Here is a 23,274-nt window from a genome sequence, read left to right on the forward strand (position 1 = left end):
CCCCCCGCGCTGTTGAACCATCGCTTGTTGCGCTTCACGGCATTGACACAGGGAACATTTCAGAACGCTATTTTACTTGAAGTTTTCGTTTGTAGTTGAAGCTTTACGACAGGGGAAAGCAGATTCTTCTGGAGGAGTGGGGGTAATTCCTTCGTCGAAGGTCACTTTCAAAAGATCTTAAAGCCGTCTTGTGCTGTTTTGTGCGGTTCGTGTATCATAATGCTCTGAGTACGACAATGGTGAGCGGCCATGATTTTTGTTTTTACTTCTGCGCAAATTTTGTAGTAGTACGGCTCGTAGTTCCTTCAATCCATCGGTGAGATTCTGTCATTCAGCCAGATTGTGAATCTAGTGATTGGATTTATTTTCAGGGGACCAAGGCGCTTCGCCGTTTTCAAGGCAATGACTATGTATGATCAACAAGTCGTTTTCGTGTAGTGGGTTTTTGTATTGTAGTAGTAATGGCCGAGCAACTGGTAGACGGGCCACCGAATAAGCGAGCGAAATTAGGAGCCCCAGACACACCAACCGACAATGCAGGTAAATATAATCTTAACGAATTTTTAGTCTCTATTTAGGTACGCTTTGAGTTTGCAGTAATAGTGAGTCCTCCTGTATATATGAGCTTATCTTCCGTTCCTTGAACTTATTTAAATTCCCTTCTTCCCTTTAAAGAGTTCAATTGGAAGTTTATGGAAGACCTGGATGCCAGTTTACCCGATGAACTCGGTGGACCCGGAATGATTCCCAATTCCGATGGTCTAACTAATGGTGAATCAGCTGATGTTGCGAGCGGTAGCTCAAGTTTGCAGCAGATTCTTCAATCGAATGTTTCCCTGTCAAGTGGCGCGAGCTCTACGCTAAACTCCAGTGCCATCTCTACGACAGTTAGCGTATCTAGCCCCAATAGTCCATCGTTGACTACTTTAACTTCAGCTAAAAGTCCGGCAGTGAACAATTCTTTGTCATCGCCTCCTCAAATGCCAGTGAGTACGAGCGGGACTCCGACTCCTGCAACACCGCTCACTTCTTCTAGTGACCTCCATCTTGTTAGTGTGGGTTTGAGTCCTGCCCCGTCATCTTCTTTGCCGTTGTCAACAATGAGCTCCGCTTTGCAAGGTAAAGCAAGGGATGCACGACTGCAAGTTGCAGCCCAGTATAGTGGCAATTCACTTGATATGAACATGCTTGCCAATAACAACGCAATGATGGCATCTATGAATGGACCGAGCTCGGCGACTCAATCGATCGCTTTGAATACGCCGCACGGCAGCGGATCGACATTTTCACGAACTAATATGAACGTAACTAATTCCGGGAGCAATCCGTTTCAAAATTCGCTTCCTCAACTACAGCAAGAACAGTTGGCGAATAATTTCGTTGGTCATCCTGGTATGAACGGAAGCCCAGACCAATCCAGAGTTTCTTTAGGCCAAGTAAGTTGTTTTTTTTTTGTAGTTCTCTGTAGTAACTGGCTTCTGCATTGATATTTCATGGCTGTCAAACGGTAGATGTCCTTTTCCTTTTGCCTATTTCCAGTCATCTTCAGTCGACTCTTTTTCGTTCTAGGGACCAAGTATTTTTCGTGAAAATGAAAAAGTGTTTCTTAAAAAAACTGTACGGAAAATGAAAAACTATCGTTGTTTAGGTAGTGCAGTGATTTTTTTCCTTCTTCGTCGACGTTTGATGTGTCATTCCTAAACATCACACATGTTGTAGTGTCTTGGTATTTTAATAAGAGTAACATACCCTCGCTATGTCTTTACATCGTATGCCTTCTCTTCGTTACTGTACGATTTTTGTTGATGAAAAAATAGGTTAGACACGTCGTTTTGTTAATTGAAAGAGACTGTTACCAGTCATATCTTTGAAAGTGTTACTACAGTTTGAATCTTTTTGGGGGTCCAATTGTTATGGTACAATGTAAACTCGCAAATGTCCTCTTTGAAGCTATTATAAACAGTAGCTATTGGGTAACTGTTTTATAAAATCATTTTACTGCACATGTAAACAGAAATTCTTTTATTTCTAACTTTTGAAAATCTGACCACTGTATTGTGATTACGATTTGACTTATGATCTCCAAACTACACAGATTGAACAATCGTACAGGTTCTCCTCATGTTTTAGAATTGGACATTTCTCTTGGTTTTTTACCGAACGTTTTCCACTAGGTGTTACATTTTGCTTAAAAGAACTCCTGGGGGCTCTCCTTCAAGTGTTCGTTTTTAACCTATACTTGATGGGTGTATTTCAGAGGGAAGTTTTATAGCAGTTTGGTCTTTTCAAATAAACTTATTTCTGTCTGCCTAGAACATTTTTACAGACAATAAATGTCTGTAGAAATGATGTCACAAGTTTAAGTTTTTATGAGTTAGAAGTTTTGTTTTTAGCCAATCAATTAAAATAAAATGTAAACTAAAGTTAAGTCATGGAGACATGAAACAAGGATGTTTCCAACAACATTTTACTGTTGTGGTTACTGTAATGTCAAAGTTTATTTCCATTTATATTTCCACATTCAGTTTTGTTATTGTTTGAGATGTGTACATTGTTTTGTCCTTGTGTCTTTACTTGAATTTTGTTACTTCAGATACCCCTTTCTGTTCAAGAAAGTGTCATGATTTTATTGCGTGGGACATTTGCAAATGCTGAGTTTTTAGGGGTTGTGACTTTTTTGGCATGTACTTCAGTTGGCAGCTAGATTGGTTCTTTATTCAGTGAATACTTCGATCTCAAGAGATCACTGCAGTATTGAGATTGTTCCTTTTTTATCATAAATAATTTTATTGTCATGATGGAGAATTCATCAGAAATATCAATACAGAGCCTCATAAGTCATAATTAATTAATCCATTATCATAAAATTGTAACAGTAACAGTGAAGGCAGTTTCTGTTTGGGGCTATTTTTTTTAATCATTTGCCCCTTATTCCACTTTTAGGCTGGCACTGGACTAGCTCAACCTCCAACAGCAGACCCAGAGAAACGGAGATTAATACAACAACAACTAGTGCTTTTGCTTCATGCACATAAATGTCAGCGTCGAGAACAGAATGCCCAGAATGGTGCAGTGAAGCCTTGCAACTTACCTCATTGTAGAACTATGAAGAATGTGCTCAATCACATGACAACATGTACTGCTGGAAAAACATGTCAAGGTTTGTAGAATTGTTTGATATAAGAGCAGTTAATGTTGAAAATAATCGCTCCTTAGGTGAAAATGAGAAAACATTTAGTTATCCATTAAATTGACCACACAACATTAAAAATGAATTTTAGTATTACTCAGATCATTTGAAACCATAAAACATTTGATTTCACTAGTTGGTATAGTTCTGGAATTTACTGTCAGTGTAGTACAATCATGTGTATGTGTCCCACTTGTTAAGGACCATGTTAGAGTTATTTGTAAATTTGACATCTCAATAATGACAGTGTTTTGTTTGTCAGCTGGAAAGCATACAAACAACTAGAACAACAGCAACACCTCTGCCATGTAGTTATTATTGTTCAGGTCATAGAACTAGTTTTCAGAATTCCCATAAAAAAGGACCTTGAAGGTAAAATATTTATTCTGTTAAGTGCTATCATGTATCTAGACATATCTTTGTTCAATGTTATTGTGTTAAGAATGATGTTGTGTTTTTGTTTCAGTTGCGCATTGTGCCTCATCACGACAGATAATTTCACACTGGAAAAATTGCCTGCGACAGGATTGTCCAGTCTGTCTTCCTCTTAAGCATGCATCTGATAACAGAAATAGAGGTATTATTTAGAGTAATCGATTTAGTCTGATCAGAAAACTTAGCTGAATCATTTTTTTACACACACAAATAAGTGTTTGACACAAATTTGGTTGGTTTTTCAAGAGAGTCTAATTATATACACAATAACTTATATTTGGTCCAAAAATGTGCACAGTGTAGATGTTTGGTTTTGGATATACAGTAACAAGCTTCCTGAGGAGTCCAGATGCAATTGTTGAGGAATAGAAACTTTAAACTTTAGGACAAATCTTAATTTTGTGCTCAGCCATATGTTAGCCATTGTTAAGCATGACTTCATTCAATTTTCAGTAACTCTCATTTATTGCCAAATTTATACTGTTGAATTCCAAATCTTTACTGACAAATAATGCAATGTTTGATATCCAATTAGATCATGTTTTTCATGGCTTTACACATTTAGATGCAATCGATGGAGAGAATGGAAAAACGGAATCGTGCTTGAAATTTAAGACACAAATAGCAATTTTGAAGGAAAAGCACATTTAAGTTAGAAGTTAAATTTTGTGGAAAATGACTATTGATTGATTCCTTCAGAAGTACTAACATAACATAAAATGTATCCTCCTAACATTTTCGGTAACAAAAGTGATAGTTTTATCAAGCTATGACAAGCAATGCAGGCTTTCATAATTTTACATGTATGTTGTAGCCAGTAAAAAGGAAGCAAATCCTTTCATAATTTTGCATTGCCAGTGGTTAATTTGGATCACTTGCAAGCAGTCGAGCAGTCTGGAGTTGAAAATGTACTGAATCAGAAATATTGAAGTAATTTACTTTCCAAACTTCAGAATTTTGCATGAAACATGCATTTAATTTATACATAGTTTATAACATAATTTAAGTGTAATTAAGTAAGGTGTTACTACTGATTTTTTTTTGGGGCCATACCTAGCATTTTCAATTAGCTTTGTACCAGTCTACCCTTGATCAGTTTGTAGTCCAGATTATACCAGTTACTGGAAATTAATTGAAGTTTAATAGAACTAATAATATACATGAAAAAATTACTCGATTCTGATTGGCTGAGAGCAGTGCAGTTCAAGTGTAACACCAGTGCAAAAAGTGTACACCAGTGCAAATTACACATCGTAATTCTGGGTTATGATTGGCTGAAAGACAATAGGAAATTTTCTATGCCAATGATATGACATAAAATGATAATGAAAATTTGTGCGGAAACTTTGAAACAATTTTTCCTTGAATGAAAAAAATGGCTTCAAGAAAGATCTTCTGTCACTTCCTCCCCACAAATTTTTTCATGTTTCTCGTTCAATTTGAAATTAATTTGGAATTAATTTGCACTTGTGAGTGTTTCAAAAAGCTGAAATTGCACTTGCTGAAGCGACTCGTGCAATTTTAGCTTTTTGAAAAACTCACTTGTGCAAGTCAATGCCAAATTTAACTCGAAACCCTATGATTACCTATACATATTGCTTGATATTTTCATGGAAATGATAGAAAAAAAATAAAAAAACATGTACTCAAAATTGGTAAAACTGATAAATGCGATAAAATATCGTAATTAAACTATACTTTTTCATAAAAATAGTAAACTGGTAAATGAACACCATATTGATGAAAATGCGTTAAAATAATTCAGAATGTGTCCCGAAGTTATGTTTGGACATAACAAAAGCTTTCTTAGCTTTCTTTTTTTGTTTCTTTTTTTACTGCTTTTGTTAATCCTATGAGAAATTATTCTCTCAAAAAGTAATTTGAGTATCAGTAATTGACAATGGTTGGTTCCACGATTCTTGTCATCTTGTGAGAACCAAGTACAGAGAACTGAGTTGCATTTCAAGTGAATTTAGACTCTATACTCGCAAGAATCTGGAATTGAGTGTCGACTTAAATTCGCTTTGTATTGTTCTGCAAGGAATGTCCTATAGCTGGCTTTTGACCAATAAAAAGTTCTTATTTTTTACTTATTTCTTTGGTCTTGTTAATGCATGGCCAACAAAGTAACATTGTTGTATGTGTACAGCATCTGTTAAGAAACTAAAACCAGTCCTGTGTTCCTTGACAGTTCCAGGTAATGTGCCAGGCCTTGAAAGGGCATATGAAGCTCTTGGGATAACTTTGGCAACAAATGGGGAGCCAAGACTGCGACCATATCCTGGTAAGAAATCATTCGCAGACTTTGTGGTCTTAGGGTTAGATCTTTACATATCATGCAACGCTAAATTAAAGTGGGAATATACAGGGCTCACGAAAAGTGCCAATCATCTAGGATAAGTAGATTTTCCTGTGGGGCAAGTTACTTTTCATGTCCACCTGCCTGACAGATAGAACACCAGGAAAGTCATTTGCCAATCAAGTCATTACAAAGGAAACAAAAAGGACATGCAGTTGCATTTGACAAGCAACATTTGAGAGTTGCTTGGCTAAAGGGCAAGCTCGAATTCAAATTTTTTTCGAGCTCTGACCATAGCAATGGATAGTCTAGAATCAAATGTTCTTCTTTTCTGTGCAATAATATATGACAATGTCAGTACTTATCACTTCACTTGAATGAAGTAAATTTTCACAGATTCGTATCCTTTGAAAGCTGCATAATGTACTGTTTCCTGTTTTCTTGAAAATTTTCATGTAGTTAAGTATAAATAGCACACGTATTAAAGTATGATTTTTTTTAATTTTCAGGTTCAAATACAAACAATCTCTTGAGGCCAGATCCTACTATGTCACTAACAGGTCAGTGTTGTGAAATGTTGCAGGATCTCTATGCTACAATCAGTTGATTTAAGGTCTGATCAGACAGGACCAAGAGTTGATGATAGTTAAGCTATCTGGCTTGTTTGACCATAAAACCCTTGCACATTCTCATAAAATACTCTTGTGTGCACTCATCAGATTTGAACTTCCTCAAAAGACAAAGTTTCACAGGACTCAATTTCTTATTCTAAGTCCCTTTACAGCAACTTTTCAACAGCACGAATACTCTAAAGTTCAAACCAACTTATGATTGTTTTTTTGGCTGCTGTCAATCATAATTCCAGTGACAACCTACAAACTTTGAGAAAAGAAGCAAAGTGGAACAAAACGTACCAATTGTAACTCACAGACGTGACCTTTAGACCCTGTTGAAGTAAACTTCTGTTCCCCAAGATGTCCGGTTAGATGATTGATGCCAGTAAAACATGAAACCATTAATTATGCAGAGCTTGTGTGCAATTGAAAGCTGCACAGTAAAACAATGAAACATCTTTTCCTAATTTTAATCATTGTCATTTGTACTATTTGTTTGTAAAGCAGATAGCAAATCATTTGGTGAGACATCAGCCACTGCTACAAGGTAAGCGCTGTTCCTTTTCAGGCTTTATTTTAAGTGATTTATTTATTCAAGTCTGTGAATTTGAATTAAAAAAATAGTGGAAGGGTTTTCTGAGCCACTTTAGTTTTTCAAAACATTAAGGTGACTTTTAAAACCATTCCACAATTTTTTTTTGTTAGGAGTTGAATCTTGACAAGCTGATTACAATTCAATAATAAACAAGTGGTTGTCATTGATCTTTTTTTTGAGTATTGAGAACTTTAATTGAAAACTTGGGTTGTCTTAAACAGATCATACCATTTCCATGGTAACCAATAATGTCAAAACAATCACCATAACTTATTTGCCCATGTTTTGCCATTATTTTGATACCATTTTCTATGGAGTTATCAAATTATAGGTGCTGAAAAATGTGGAAAACTGTTGCCAGCCACTTTAAATTTTGGTCTATGATTAGTTTTGGCTGCTTGTTTGGTGTGTTGTTATTGTGTTTAACAAACCATACTTATTAAGTGGTGGCAATCATCAAATACCTTGTGACAAAGTGTCGTCACATCTTCACATTCTAGAATAATCCCATGACCTGCGTTTTCTGTTTTACTGGCTTGGTAAACACTAGTTTTCTGAGGTGCGTGTTCTCTATCTGTATGTCATCAAAACCACAAACATATTTCTCTTTGTAGCACAACAGCAAATGGAAATCGTGGTCCTAAAGAATGGCATCAGCATGTTACACCAGATCTCAGGAATCATCTTGTACACAAACTGTAAGTAATGTTCAGTTGAATTCATGATTTTACAGTAGTTATGAGGCAGAATATTTAATAGATGTTGAAGAAATATTTTGTTAAATCCATTCTATCAATTTCAGTGTTTCGCTTAAGTGTTGGGAATATCGGTACAGTACAACTGAGAAAGAAAGGTGAAAATTTTTCTTAACATTTTGATCGTTCAGTGAAGGTTAACTGTCAAAATATTTGGAATTGTCTTTGAAAGTCATGTCTTTTCAAATTTTACATGCATCTTGTGAGACCACAAACCTTTTAACTTTGTCAAACCTTAGACTGCAGCCATGTATTCACTGAGATGGAAGCATTTTTAATCTGAGAGTTGAGATGATCTTTAGACAATCTGCATTTGTCTTTGCTATTTGAATCACTGAGACTCAAAGGAAATTGCAGTCTTAAAGGGAATGGAGAAAATCGTTTAATTGTGCCAATGAACTACCCTTAAGTTAAACACTGAAATTTTGTCTTGCAGGGTCACGGCAATCTTCCCGACCCCAGTACATGATCCTGCTGCCCTTAGAGATCGGCGAATGGGTAACCTTGTTTCCTATGCAAGAAAAGTAGAAGGGGATATGTATGAGACAGCAAACAGCAGGGTATGTGCAGAAGTTGTGTTATGAATGTCTAAATGTTTGACCTTTTGAAAGTGAAATTTAAAGAAGGTAATTTTTAAAGGTCCTATAGATGTAAAACTTTTCTACAAAGGGCTGCAAATTTCACTAAATGTGTTTAAAGTTAATTTCCAGTCTACTGCACACCCTTGAGGGTCTGTTTCTGTTTTTGCTTTGATTCAGGTAAGAGGTCACAAAATGTAACATTTTGCAACTAAATGAAACTACTCTGTAGCTGTAGAAATGAAAGAAATGGCCGAAACTTCTAACCTATTATTTCAAAGAACATTTAGCTTCTAATGTCAGGCAAGTTACCTAGAAATAAAAAATATCAATCACGGAAATGATAAACCGCACAAGTCTCAGAGCTAGCATGTATGCCAATCAGCTGAAATAAAAGTGATGGAAGATTTTTTTTTTCAAAGGGAATTCTGAAAATATTTCTTTTATTTTAGGAGGAATATTATCACCTATTAGCTGAGAAAATATACAAAATTCAAAAGGAACTAGAAGAAAAACGGCAAAGGAGACAGTTACAACAGTTTCGGAGCACCATTGGAGGAGCACATGGTAAGAGCAATGTTATTTCTATGAAGTTGCTTTACAAATTAAAAACTTAAGACATGATTGATCTTTCTTATATTCACATGTAAATTTAGAAATGGTACATATTCAGCTACCTGTGCAAGGATTTCATAGAAAACATGTCTCATGAGTTCCCATGACTGGCCAGATGTTTTTTGTGAGTTATTTTGTAATGCAAGTTTTTTTTTTTTTGCCTCTGTTTATTTTAGTTCCTTTTCCTCAAATCAATGGAGAACTAGGCACTTCTCAAATTCCTACTGCAGCAGCAGCCCAGGCACATGCTGCAGCGGTTGCTGCTGCACAGCAGCACAGCAGACAGTTTGATGTAACCCAGCCTACTTCTGTACAGCCTCAAAACACCTCATCACAAGCAGCACCCATGACTTCACCACCTCTACCAGGCAGGATGTCACCTCTTCAGCAAATGTCAGTTCAGGCACCCTCTACACAGGAGGCAAAACCAATACAGCCTTCTGTAGCTCCCCTTTCGAAACAACAAGTAGCTGGTCAGATGTCTCCGTCAGGACAGATGATGACACCTCCTCGTTCCCAAGGAAAAACTCCACCTCGTGAAAGTGGCAAAAATCTCTCAGTGACAAATACTACTCAGGCACAGTCACCTGCGTCACAAGGGGATCAGTCGAATTCAAGTGGATATGTATCTGCAACTGAGAATAAACCTAATATTCAATCTCAGTTAAATATCAAGACTGAGCCTTCAACTCCTCCACCTGCACAACCTCAGACAGGACAGGTATGTTGTCCTTGTAGGTCCTAGTAACAATTAGGTTAAAATCAGTAGCTGGTGGAAATGACTTGTTTGTTTGTTTGTTTGTTTGTTTGTTTTTTTGAAAGAAGAGTTTGCTCCCAACATGCTGGAATGGCAAATAGTGGGTGTAATAAATTTGTTGGGGGTAACCCATATGTGGTTGATTGGCCGATTGGTACATGCAGTCTGTCATTTATTTTAAGTTTGGTTGTGGTCCCACCCAGGAGGTGTAGTAGTAGTTCTAGCTAAGTTTAATTAATGCTATAGATATTCAATGTAAGGTCTGGCCAGTTGAGCCTCAAGGCTTGAAGGTAAGGCTGAACATCAGTGAATAACTTGGTGTTTATTTTGGTAATTCAGATTCCAGATAGTTCCTCTGGCTCTGTACCAACACCTTCTCCAGCGCAGAGCACTTCCGCCACACCTCAGATAAAACAAGAACCTCAACCAACGGCAGCATCATGTTCAACGCAGCCTGTAGCACCTCCCTCTGGCTCCTCCTTAACATCATCATCATCCTCAATACCTGCGCCAGGCACAACAAGATATCCACTAAAGAAAGGTGAGAACTGCCATACAAGGTCGAATCCTGGATCAGGCATCATAGGTTGCTTGAGGTTGTTGTTAGTTCTTGCATTTCTCTGAGGTTCTCTGGTTTTCCTCCCTCCACAAAAACCAACACTTCAAAATTCCGATTCAGTCTGGAAACAGTGGACAAAGAGCCTCTCCTTGGGATATGTTACTGCATATTTGTATTTATTGTTTTATTATTAGCTTGTGGGAGGAATTTTTTTATTATACATCTGCTTATCATAAAAATTATAGTTATCACAACTGAGTGCAAAAGCTTCTTCAAATGTAAAGTTACATTAAAATGTTGCTTGCTGCAGTGTCCACCAGCCCATTAAAAGCAGTGTCACAGCTGTTTACTTAAATGCAAACTGAGGGAGCATAATTTGCAAGACCCTCTTTGTCTCCTTATTTAATTAACCTCAAGCAATGAAACAAGTTTATCAAAAGTAGCGGAAAATGGACAAGCTTCAAGTCATGTCTATGGGGGAATATCTGCTGCGTTATTGACGGTTCTTGTTTGCAACTCTTTCAGTTTTCCTCCCGGAGGAGTTACGGCTAGCTCTTATGCCCACTTTAGAGAAATTGTATAAACAAGAGCCGGATTCACATCCCTTCAGGCAACCTGTGGACCCAAAATTGCTTGGTTGTTTGGTGAGTTTAAATCAGTGAGACAGCTTGTGTGTATATATACACTGTGTCTCTTACAAAAAGTACCCCTTCACTGTCAATCGTTTTGTGTTGAATAGTAATAAAGCAGTTTCATGACCGATTGTTTCACATTTTGCAGGATTACTTTGAAATAGTGAGACATCCCATGGATCTCTCCACGATTAAACGAAAACTGGACGCTGGACAGTACAGTAACCCCTGGGAGGTTTGTATGGCTTTAACCCCCTCCCCCTTCAGCATAACTCTGTTATGTACAGGAACTACATCGCATTCTGTGTTCCAGCTTTTCATAGAAAAAATCCTGGAAACTCTGGAAATGTCAAAACTTCTAAAAGGAAATAATGTTGTTGCTTTTTGACTTGCAGACAGGTTGGTTTCCCGGTTTGATTAAAAAGTTATTTTGTCAATAAATGGTAGACCCTTTCCTCTTGATGTAAAAAATGCTGGCAGTTTCTAGGTGAAGCATAAAAAGTTAATTAATTTATCTCTTTCTTTTTGCAGTACTGTGATGATGTCTGGCTCATGTTTAATAATGCTTGGTTGTATAATAGAAAGACCTCGAGAGTTTATAAATATTGTACAAAGGTAAGAGGTAGTTGATGCTTGTTTATTGGGGCTACAGAAATTGTTCCGTTTTCTGCCAGTTATTATGTTACTGGTTCTGGATTAGTTCAATGCAAAATTATGGGGGAAAAAAAAAACATCGCTAGTGTGGTTTTGGTTTTGCATTGTTGTATACATGTATTTATCACCAAATGTTTTAATCTCACAGTTGTCTGAGGTTTTTGAACTAGAAATTGATCCTGTAATGAGAAAGTTAGGATACTGCTGTGGAAGAAAGGTAATTCTGTGTTACATTATATGTAGCTTTTGTGTGTGAACACTTTTTTTTTGTTTATGCTTTGCCTTGGGGCTAATTCATACACATATTGTTGTGCTTTCAGTATATATTTCACCCGCAAGTGCTGTGTTGTTACGGAAAGCATTTGTGTACAATTCCAAGAGATGCTACCTACTGGACTTATCAAAATCGGTATGTTGTTTTGGAAGTGACGGTAGACACTTGCATATTGAAATGAGAGCAAAACAAGGAGTGTGACTTTTCAAACTTCACCTGATTACAGACAGGGAGGAGTAAGGTCTCTGACAACAAGAAGCTGGAGAATAAAATAATAATAATAATGGTTTCTTGGGGCTCTGCTGTTTGTTGGCAATCAGCCACTAGAAACCCCAAACTCATAGTCAAAAAGTTAAACAGACAACCAGCCTGAGTTGATGTGAGTGTTGTGGTCAGGCTTTTAGCCAGAATTTGAAAAGTCACCATCCAAAATGTGCTAGAGGGCCTGCTGAAATGAACAATTTATAAGGCAATATATGAAAAATAAAAAAATTTCTTTAATAAGTGACGCCTGGACACCCATCTGGCTAAAAGCCTGGTTGTGTTGCGGTCATTAATGTGTGTTGTTTGGTGCAGGTTTCACTACTGTGAACGATGCTTTGATGAGATCCCAGGTGATGCAGTCAATCTTGGCGATGACCCCACCCTGCCACAAAGGTAAAACATTGTTTAGAACTGCCATGTTTACTAACTCCTAGGTTTTAATCGGTCATCAGACTTATTTTGTGGGAGGCTGAATAGCGAAGCGCACTAGTGATGTTATAACTCAGACAAACAAAATGGAATGGTGGAAGATTTGAAGCTTTTTCAAGCACGTCAGCAAGTGTTTTTAAAACAATTTTTAAAACGAAAGTTTGGCGTTCATTTTCCTCCTATTTCTCTCAGAACACCCTTTTGTTGTCAGACTCTCACGGGGTGCCAATAATTTGCATTTTATCTTTAGACTTCGCGTGCTTCGTTATTTAAAAGGCAGGGCACTTTTTATGATGTGTGCGGCATAGAGAAGACTGATAGAGTGCTATATCAATAGGCCACTTCGTAGTTGGCTATTGCCTCCATCTGTGTCAAAACAAGTCTCCGTGTGAAACCATTCATATGAAAATGTGTTCCCCAAACAGGTTCATTCTTATGCAAATCAATCTCATTTTCACATGAAAAGTTTTGCACCAGGACTCGTTCTGAAAAAAGAGGCAAACGGCAGCTTGAAAATTGCTTATTCCTTTGATATCTCACTCATATCTCCCCTCAATGGTGAATGTTTTTCTGGTGGCTCAGTGATTCTTTTCCCACTCAAAGGTCATCTGCTGTGATGGCCACTATTGTAGACAAGACTTACAATTCATAAGTCTGTTCTTAACTGCAGTAACAACTTAATAGCATTTTCTTTCCTGTGTGTTGCCTTTGAATGTCTAGCTATCCCACATGGAATGCCTCATGAATTTTGAGATTTTTCATTCCAGGATTCCATATAAGTTATTGATTCATTTGCCATTTGCTTTTAACCACGTTTGAGGACAAAGACCACGTTGATGAAAAAGAAATATATGTCATACTTTAACTTAGGTGAGGGGAGAGTAAGACATACCTTTGAAAGTGTTTTATTCTTTCACTGTTGCAGCTCTGTGCCTAAAAACAACTTTTCAAAGAACAAGAATGATCATCTTGACATGGAGCCGTAAGTGCCGTGATTAATATCTGAGCTTCTTCCTTTTTCTTGGATTGCTTGAATTGCAGTTCCTGTATATTTTGTGACATCTGTTACTTCTTTTTCGTTTCTTTGGTGCAGATTTGTTGATTGTATTGACTGTGGCAGAAAGGTACATCAAATCTGTGTTCGCCACCATGAGTACATTTGGCCAAATGGGTGAGCTATAATTTGCTGTCTAGATTTTCTTAAAGGTCCTAACATGCTGGGGTAACCCAGCTAAAGATTGTTGTGCTTGTAGAGGTTTTAATGTTTTGTGATGTTTAATATTTCTGATTATTTGACTGGAAGGACCCTGTGAACTTTGTTTAAATGGGTTGTTCATTTTTTCTTTTTTCAGATATCAATGTGATAATTGTTTGCAAAAGCGGGGAGTGAAGAGGAAGGAAAACAGGTTTACCGCAAAGAGTAAGTGAAGTCCTAATGGTCTATAGAGCATATGCACATGATAGAGAGCATATGCATATGCATATGCATATGACGTCACGGCAGCCATTGGTGTTCCAAAACAATGAAACGGTGGCCATGTTGGTGTACCAAACCAATCCTGTGGGAGTTCAACTCTTTTCTTATGTAAACACTTTCTTTTGTTCCAACAAATTTGCATGGGTGCTGGACACGTGATTGCATACACTCTATAGGTGTTTGATAACTGGACTTTTTGCCATTATTTTGAATGTCATTAATCATTTTAAACACAATCTCTGTTTGTTATTGTAGAACTTCCAACAAACAGACTCGGTGATCTGATTGAAAAAAGAGTCAACAACTACTTACTTAAAGAAAACTGTCCAGGAAATGTGACTATACGAGTTGTGTCCTCTGTTGACAAGCAAGTGGAGGTTAAGCCTGGAATGAGAGCAAGGTTTGTTGCATATGGTTAATCATTTCTTTTATTGTATGGCTAGCTGCGTGAGTGGGCAAGATGAACCAAATCCTGCACTGTGATTGGCTACCCGAGTGGGCAAGGTGGCACTATCTTACCTGCTCAGGACTATCCACTGTGTCCCGCAAGAAAAATTTTCCCCAAAAGCCATATAATGAATTCTTTATTGACCAAGATTGTTTGGTCAAGATGGCTGGATATTGGCCTTGTTCATTTTTTTTTTTTTTTTTTTGCGAGTTTATGCACCTCAAACTTGGCCAATATCCAGCCATTTTGACCTCATGCTTAGTCATTGACCTAATTTATTGCGGGGTGAAATGGCCCAGTGATTTGAGTGTTGGACTCTCCACTGTGAGCTCAGGGTTTTGAGCTCATCCTTTGTGTTGTGTTGTGTTGCTGTTGCTATCTCTTTTGGACCAAAGTAGAATTGTCATGTCTCCATCCGAAATCTTATGAAATAAGTGCTACATCAAAACGTTGAAAATCTATTTAAAAGTTTAAAGTTTTCTTATGAGTAATCACAGTACTCGGCAAGTGATAAGGTTTAGGTAAAAGTAAGTTATTATGGGTGATGTTTACTTGCTCTCTATCTTCTTTTGTATATCACTTGTCTATCATCAGTTGCATTGAGGCAATGTTATTAGTATTATCGTACAAAGTAAAGTTCTTGTCAGAGTACTGTTTATCCACTGTAACCTGTCATTCTTCTTTGTTTTGTTAGATACGACGAGGAAAAGTTCCCTGGATCATTTCCATACCGTGCCAAAGCCATGTTTGCCTTTGAAGAAATTGACGGAGTGGACGTTTGTTTCTTTGGCATGCATGTCCAGGAGTATGGCTCTGAGTGTTCCCTGCCCAACACACGCCGTGTCTATATCTCTTACTTGGACAGTGTTCACTTCTTTCAACCTCGTCATCTACGTACATCTGTCTACCACGAAATCCTCATTGGTTACTTAGAACATGTTGGCCATCTAGGGTATTGGAACGTTTTTATTGTTGCAAAATACAGTTCAGGTTTTATGGATAAGTTTGCCACTATCAAAACTGTGAAAAATTGGTTGACTCAAATAAATTTGGTGGAATGTTTCAATGATGCTAAGTCAAGAAAATGGTTTTGAGAAATAAAAGAAAGGATTTATTTCAAGCAGCTCAAGCTGTTGGCTTAAAAAGAAAACTGTTTATTTATGTTGGCTCTAGTACCTTTGAAAATACTTCCTAGGTGTTCTATAACTATTTTTGTAACTTCTTTTGTTTTGCTGCTATTACGGAAATTGTAAGAAGAAAGAGTTCGCTGATCAGGACTTTGGATAAATGGGTTTATAATTTGTGAGTTTCTCACGGTTAAAGGCTAATCCAGTTCAGTGTTTTTCAGGTATCAAATTGCTCATATATGGGCGTGTCCTCCAAGTGAGGGAGATGACTACATTTTTCATTGTCACCCTGTGGAACAGAAGATTCCCAAACACAAGCGACTGGTCGATTGGTACAAGAAGATGCTTGACAAGGCCGTCAGAGATCGTGTTGTCATTGAATACAAGGTAGAGTAACCAATTAATCAATCAATGAGTCATGAAGTAAGTTGGTCAGTCGGCCAGTCGGTCAGTCAGTCAGCCGGTCAGCCGGTCAGCCGGTCAGCCGGTCAGCCGGTCAGCCGGTCAGCCGGTCAGCCGGTCAGCCGGTCAGCCGGTCAGCCGGTCAGCCGGTCAGCCGGTCAGCCGGTCAGCCGGTCAGTCGGTCAGTCGGTCAGTCGGTCAGTCGGTCAGTCGGTCAGTTGGTCAGTGGGTCAGTCGGTCAGTCAGTCAGTCAGTCAATCAAAAACTTTATGAGCGTGTCGAAGTTTGGCTAGCCACAAGAACTAGCCAATGAAGTAACTTCATTGCGTAGCCATCTGCTACCAACAAAGACGGTACCAATAAAAATAAATTTCTTAACCTCCAGAGGATTGTCAGGTGACCTTCTTTATTTAAGCGTTTTGTCATTTCTATCATAGGATATCCTCAAGCAAGCCAACGATGATGGTTTAACAACAGCCAAAGAGTTGCCCTACTTTGATGGCGATTTTTGGCCAAATGCATTGGAAGACAGCATCAAAGAGCTTGATCAGGAAGAGGAGGAGAGGAAAACTGCTTTAGCAGCAGCGGCTGCTGAGACTGCCAGCAAAGAGGTATGAGACAATAGAGCGAATTAAAATCGCGTGTTTTTTGTAAAATTGTGTTATTTTATCACTGTTTTGCTATGCGATTAAGCAAAAGAAACTATGAGCCAATATTTGATTTTGCAGTAGCAGTCGACAATTAACCTCTCGTTGCTATGTCAATACATTGTGAAGCAAAGGGAGAATGGTAATGAGAAATCTTCTGCTGGAGGACTGATATACCACCAGGTGTTTTACGAACTGCATTCCAGACAGTAAGAGGACGCCATAGTTTGCATCATAGTTAATAGACGGAAATGGTTATGAAACCTGGCAAAATTCTTTTTTGTATGTTTTTGTTGGCTATTTTAGGGGGTGACCCTACACATGCACAAAACCTGGCAAAATTCAAAAGCTGGTTATTTGTGCTTATGCAACTAACCAATAGAAGCATTGCAATTATGTAATTCATGCAAAGTGAATGAGCATAGATGAGAATATGTGCAGGCTTCAGGACCTTCCAATCTAAATCTTAGCCTGTTTGTTTGTTTCTTTGATCTCTACTGGGTTTCTTAGCCATTTCCTCTATTAATTATGTTTGCACTTAGTCCAGAAAGGGCTTGCAGTTAAGCTTCCTTCCCTTATTATGGTATGAACTTGTCACGTGGATAGTACATCTTTGCGAAGAGTAAGCGAAAACGTCTGAAAGAGATTTTTGTTCTTTTAGGGTAAACCAGGCAGTAAGAATAAAGGAAACAACAAGCGAAGTAACAACAAAAAAGGCACAAAGAGTAAAGCAAACAACAGAAAGAACCCCAAGAAGACAAACGGTCCTGTGACGGGTCTGTGCGACTTGTCACAGAGATTGTACAACACCATGGAGAAACACAGAGAGGTAACACTTTATATATCTTGCTTGCCGCGTAGCATAAGCTGCATTTCGGTTTCTCTGTCACGCATTTTATGTATTTTATCTTTTATAAGTAAGAAAAAAGGCTGAAGCTTAAACATTTGTCGCACGAATGAGCGACGTTACAAATGGCACAACAGGAGAAACTTGGTTTAAATTTTTAAGTTCGTCGCTCATCATCAAGTTTTAGTCTTCCACAATCTAACCATCTAATATCTTTTAGGTTTATTCACTTCTCACCTCTTACGAGTCATAGTAAAGCGTTATTTGGAACTTTCCTTCTAATTGAAGGTCTCTTTACTTGAAATAGTGGCTTAACACATCGTGTTTTTACGGTCCAAAAAATCTTCGTTTTCCCATGTGAAAATAGAGACTTTAAGCATCACGTTTACGGTAGACGGCAAACGGCAAAGATTACCCCTGAATTTGTGTTCTTTTCCTCTAATCCTTAACTAAATCACACAAAAATAGAAACATGCCTCCTACTATTCACCGCAAATACAATTGTTTTCACTCTACTGTACAGACAGCTGAAGACAGACGGCAAAAGTGTCATTTTCGCTGTTTGCCGTTTGACGTTATCTTAGGAGAAGAGGAGTCTTAAACTTTCCCTTACCCACACAGGTCTTCTTCGTTATTCGATTGAATGGCCGTAAGACGCCTGAAACGAGTGATCCAGATTCCCTCATGAACTGTGACATCATGGATGGCCGGGATGCTTTCTTGACCCTTGCCCGCGAGAAGCACTACGAATTCTCATCTCTGAGGCGAGCCAAGTTTTCCACGATGGCCATGTTGGTCGAGCTTCACAATCAAGGCGGGGATCGGTTTGTTTACAGCTGCAACATTTGTAAGAGACACGTGGAAACGCGATACCACTGCAATGAATGCGAGGTATACAAGTCATCGTTGTTTAGTGTGGTCGTTAATATGAGACCTATTGCCTTCCCATTCAGGACGGTCAGACTTTCCAATAACGTTTTTTCCTGACCATCACAGCGAAGACCTTGTATAAAGTTAACGTGTGTCGTGAGTTAAAACAAACCTTCTCATTTTGATATATTTGCCTCTCTACATTCGTGATTTGTTATTCAGTCTATACCGCGGTACGTTGAAAATTTAGTCAGTTTCTGTATAAGAACTGGCCAAAGCGTTACATCCCATTGGTATTACAACATGACAAACGATAGTGTTACTACTTGTGTATATAAGAAATATGTAAGGATGTGAACGAATTGGAAGAATCAGTAGTATGTTTATTACGGACCTTTAGATCAGAGTACGACTTGAAGTAGTCTGTCCAGAGACATTTTTTTTTGCTGCGAGTTATTTTTTTTCAAGCGTGCGAGAGCCGCCGCGAAGCAGGCGCTAATTTTATCCTTTTCCAGGGCCACCCTCTTGCGTTCGGGCTTTTTCAAATCCCCTGCAGGGAATACTTTCACTTGCGATCTCGACGAACTCGAGACAAAATAGGGTCTGGACAGACGAGACTACAAGAAAAAGATTTTCGGTTAGTCTCTTACTCAGACACTCTGAGTTCGTCACTCAGTCTTTCGTCCTTACTGAGAACGTCTGCGTTGAGGTTAGTTATCAGTGGAATACTAAGAAAAGTTATTCAAGAAAGATTCGTTTTTAGACGAGCAACTCAACCGTCGTCGTTCCGTCACAAACTGTTTGTTAATATCTGTTCTTTCTTATTGGTACATGCGAGAAGGGTTTCCGCGGGCGAGTTAGATATAGAAAGGGTCTGCTGTAGACCTTTCCCGTATTTCACTTCAGTACGTTCGAACAATAGCACCAGAGCGAGGTTGGGGTGGACATTTTCGTACAATTGCTGTATTTTTGTCCACCCTGACCTAGACTCGGTGTTATTGTTTGCTGGAATGCGGGAAAGGTCTATTGTACTTTTTTCTATCCATTCCTATACTGACAAAAATAACTTACTGTAAATAACTGGCAATTTTGTTTCTGTTTACAGGACTACGATCTCTGCGTACCTTGCTACAACGAGAAAGGTCATGAACATAGCATGGAGAAATTGGGTCTTGGTTTGGATGATCTTGATCAACAGCAAGGACAAGAAGGAGAAAAGGAACGGCCTCAGCTCAGTGCACAAGAGGAACGACGATTAAAGATCCAGCGGTGCATACAGAGCTTGGTACATGCCACCCACTGCCGGGAGATCAACTGCCAGCACTTAAGCTGTGCCAAAATGAAACGCGTTGTGGAGCACACAAAAACTTGCAAGCGAAAAACTGGCGGAGGATGCCGTATTTGTCAGGAATTAATTCACCTTTGTTGTTATCATGCCAAGCATTGTCTAGAAAGGGAGTGTGTCGTGCCATTCTGTCGGCATATAAAACTCAAGCTCAGACAACAACAAACGCAGCAAAGATTTGCTCAGTCTCAAACCCTTCGTCGTCGTATGGCTACAATGCAGCGTCAGGGAATGCAGGCTCCACCTCAGATGCCAAATCAGGCAATGCAACCGAGCATGGCTGGTCCTGGGGCAATTGGACAGGCTCACCCAGCTTTACAACCCCCTCAGCAGCAGCCACCTCCTTACCAGCCACCTGTTATGCCTCAGAAACCTGTCATGAGTGGGCCCCCTCCACGTGCAGTAGAAGCGGCACAAAAAATTGCGCAGGCTGCTACTATGCAAGCTGTGGGTGGCAGTGTGCCAATGGGTTTGCCAGCCCGGAATATGCCACATCCTCAACAAGTTTTCCAACAGCCGCAGCCGCCCAACATGGCAGCTCCTCCTGGTCCCATGGCACCCCCTGGTATGATGAGACAGCAGAATCCTGCTCTTCTACAGCAGGGCATGGGACAGAACTTACCACAGGGAATGCCTCCACAGAGCATGCCTCAACCTATGCAGCAAACCATGCCACAGCAAATGCAACCTTCATCTGGGGCACCAGTTCAGCCGAACAATCCTGCTGCATTGGAGTGGTACACTAAACAGCAGCAGCAGCAGCAACAACAGATGAACCACCCTAATGCTATGATGAATGCAGGGCAACAACAATTTCCTCAAATGCCGGGTGGACAGCAACAAGGTTTACCAGTTGGACATCAACAGAATCGTCCCAATATGGCTGTACCGGCTTCCCTGCAGCAGTTGTTGTATACGCTGAAGTCTCCAAATAGCCCTCAGCAACAGGCTAAAGTTTTGAGTATACTTAAACAACATCCACAACTGATGACAGCATTTATCAAACAGAGACAACAACAACAAGCACAACAGCAGCAGCAGCAGCAGCAACAACAACAGCAAGGCATGCCTCCAGGAATGCAACAAGCGATGCAACAAGGAATGCCACAAACTATGCAACCAAACATGCAACAGAACATGCCGCACAACATGCAGGCTGGCATGCAGCAACAGGCAATGCAACAGAGTATGGCACAGGGAATGCCGGGTATACAGCAGGGAATGCAAAATCCCATGCAACAAGGAATGCATCAAGGTATGCCTAATGCTGTGCCGCAGAATATGCAGCATGCGATGCAGAATCCGATACAACAAATGCCAATTGCTTCACAGGCCAGCGTTAGTCAGCAGCAACAACAACAGTGGTTAAGACTTCTTCAACAGCAGCACCAACAACAACAACAACAACAACAACAGCAACAGCAACAGCAACAACAACAACAACAACAACAGCAAAACATGTTCCAACAACCTCAACTTCCTCCCTTTTCACAAATGAATGCAATGAGGAGAAGCCAAGTACAGAATCAAATGACCAATTCACAAGCGGCAATGATGCATCCGCATAATGGCCAACCGCAGGCGTCGATACCGCAACACTTCCAACCGAAACAAGCGCAGTTCCCGTCACATCTGATGTCCCCACAATCCGCGAACCCCATGTCACCGCAACAAGTTATACACCCATCGCAGTCACCTCGACCAGTCATGTCTCCTCAGCCTCATCCAGCAGGAGCATCGCCTCGGCAGCAGCCTACCATGTCCCCACGTCCACAACAAACTTCACTAACGTCTCCTCGGCCCACGCCGTCCCCTCACCAAGCCTCCACGCCTCAAATGGACAATCAGCTAATGGACAAACCATTGTTTAGTGCGCGAATGACGCTTCCCCCGATCCAGACTCCTACGGACCCGGACCTGTCAATTGGTCAGGAAGATTCACCGCTGACGCCACAAGATCAGTTGACCAAATATGTCGAAAATTTATAATAAAAAAAGAAAAAAAAACCCGACGGGGAAAAAAAGAAGAGAATTTTAAAGTAAGGAGAGAGAAGAGATGAAATGTACTTTATGGAGCAAACTTTATATGTAGTTTTATCGCCGCGAGAATCAAGATGACGAAATTTTCTACCATTCGTACCATTATTATATAATTAATTTGTATAGCTGTTTAGCTGACAAATATCAGCTTATGAGGGATCGATCCCTCGACAAAAGTCAGAGAGGAACAACACTCCAAGGAATTTTAGTTTTAGAGTTTTTTTGAACGTCTTCAGTCAAGAGGTACTGTATAAAGCGCACATTCTTACAATGCATATATATTTGTCCAAACGTGCTTGTGTACCAATAAATGTGTGCACTTTTCACAACGTTTGTGTGCTTATTAGCCTTCGTATAATTTGTAAATAAAATTAAAGCCCTTATTTCGAAAAAGCGTCGCGACTTGTCTTGTATGCTTGCTGTTCATCTAAGCGAAAACTCGGCCCTTTGAAAGGCATAAATACCTAGATAAATTAGGGAGCGACATAGGAAAATTTTAATGAAACTGGATAAAAGTTGGAGAAGAAAATGAATAAAATGGGGGAAAAAAGAATTGGCAAATTAACTCAACCAAGCACGAAATCACTCTGTACGTTGTGTCCATTCATCAGTTTTTACTTCAAATCCGCTTCTCTTATTCATTTCATTTCCTTCATTTGAAATCGTAACAATCGTACCAAAACTCTTGGCCATTCTTGGGAGCTTTAAAATTTTACGCCTAGGATGGTAGTTTTAGATTGTATTGAACTAAAGAGATGATGAGTGAATAGTGTTAAACGTATATCGATGAAAACGTAGCATTCGGGTATGTTTCTCCCTTGAAGAACACGACTTAATGGAGGAGAATGTAAATGTGAATTGACAAGCTACCGATTAAGCCTGGTCCTCACCAGCGACGCAAGCATAAGCATAGAAGCTTATACGCTAGTGAGGACGGCCACGACATAAGCATAAGCATGATACCAAAACCTTGCGTTTTTGTTATGCCTATGCCCATGTCGTCATTGTGTCCGGTGAGGACATGTTGGCACAAGCGTAAACGTGAGACTATCAGCCAATCAGCGAGCACTTTATGCTTATGCCAACGTGCCCTCACTAAACATAAGCATAAGCATAAGAAGAAAGCTTATACTTATGTCGTGGCTGTCCTCACTAGCGTATGAGCTTCTTTCTGCTTATGTTTATGCTTAATCTTGCGTCGCAATTGAGGACCGGCCTTTACAGAAGAGCTCACAGTCGCCTAGCTCGCTTACAAGACAAGGAGCCATGAAAACCTCCGTTTCCTGCAAAAGCGGCTAGATCGAAATTGGACAAGCTTTATTGGAAGAATAACAAATAACGAGAGTAACGGCCCACTTTAATGAAAGTCTGTGTTCTTTGAGAGTAGAAATACTCCTAGTTGCTTCATGCTACAGAAACCG

At 39.4% G+C, this 23,274-nt stretch overlaps 1 protein-coding gene across 2 annotated transcripts; it reads left to right on the forward strand.

Moving 5' to 3' along the window:
* On the forward strand, window positions 1-22,246 carry LOC110068897 (CREB-binding protein-like). 2 transcript variants are annotated; one of them, XM_020776315.2, is made up of 30 exons: window positions 1-239; window positions 372-540; window positions 676-1,436; window positions 2,944-3,160; window positions 3,657-3,767; window positions 5,817-5,909; window positions 6,434-6,484; window positions 7,046-7,085; window positions 7,748-7,831; window positions 7,936-7,986; window positions 8,325-8,448; window positions 8,919-9,033; window positions 9,258-9,802; window positions 10,178-10,379; window positions 10,923-11,041; window positions 11,178-11,264; window positions 11,561-11,644; window positions 11,832-11,900; window positions 12,004-12,092; window positions 12,534-12,614; window positions 13,576-13,632; window positions 13,744-13,821; window positions 14,003-14,070; window positions 14,383-14,527; window positions 15,270-15,527; window positions 15,924-16,089; window positions 16,542-16,715; window positions 17,413-17,580; window positions 18,220-18,489; window positions 19,574-22,246. In XM_020776315.2, exons 2-30 carry the CDS (start codon window positions 462-464, stop codon window positions 21,800-21,802), a joined length of 6,615 nt encoding a protein of 2,204 aa, XP_020631974.2. In that variant the 5' UTR covers window positions 1-239; window positions 372-461; the 3' UTR covers window positions 21,803-22,246. The 2 variants fall into 2 exon arrangements, with proteins under 2 accessions (XP_020631974.2, XP_020631975.2); XM_020776316.2 differs by lacking the exon at window positions 7,936-7,986.
* Window positions 22,247-23,274: the final 1,028 nt, after the last annotated feature.

This window comes from Orbicella faveolata, unplaced genomic scaffold, assembly GCF_042242905.1.
Source record: "Orbicella faveolata isolate gen_17 unplaced genomic scaffold, um_ofav_v1 contig_35, whole genome shotgun sequence".
NCBI lineage: Eukaryota > Metazoa > Cnidaria > Anthozoa > Scleractinia > Merulinidae > Orbicella > Orbicella faveolata.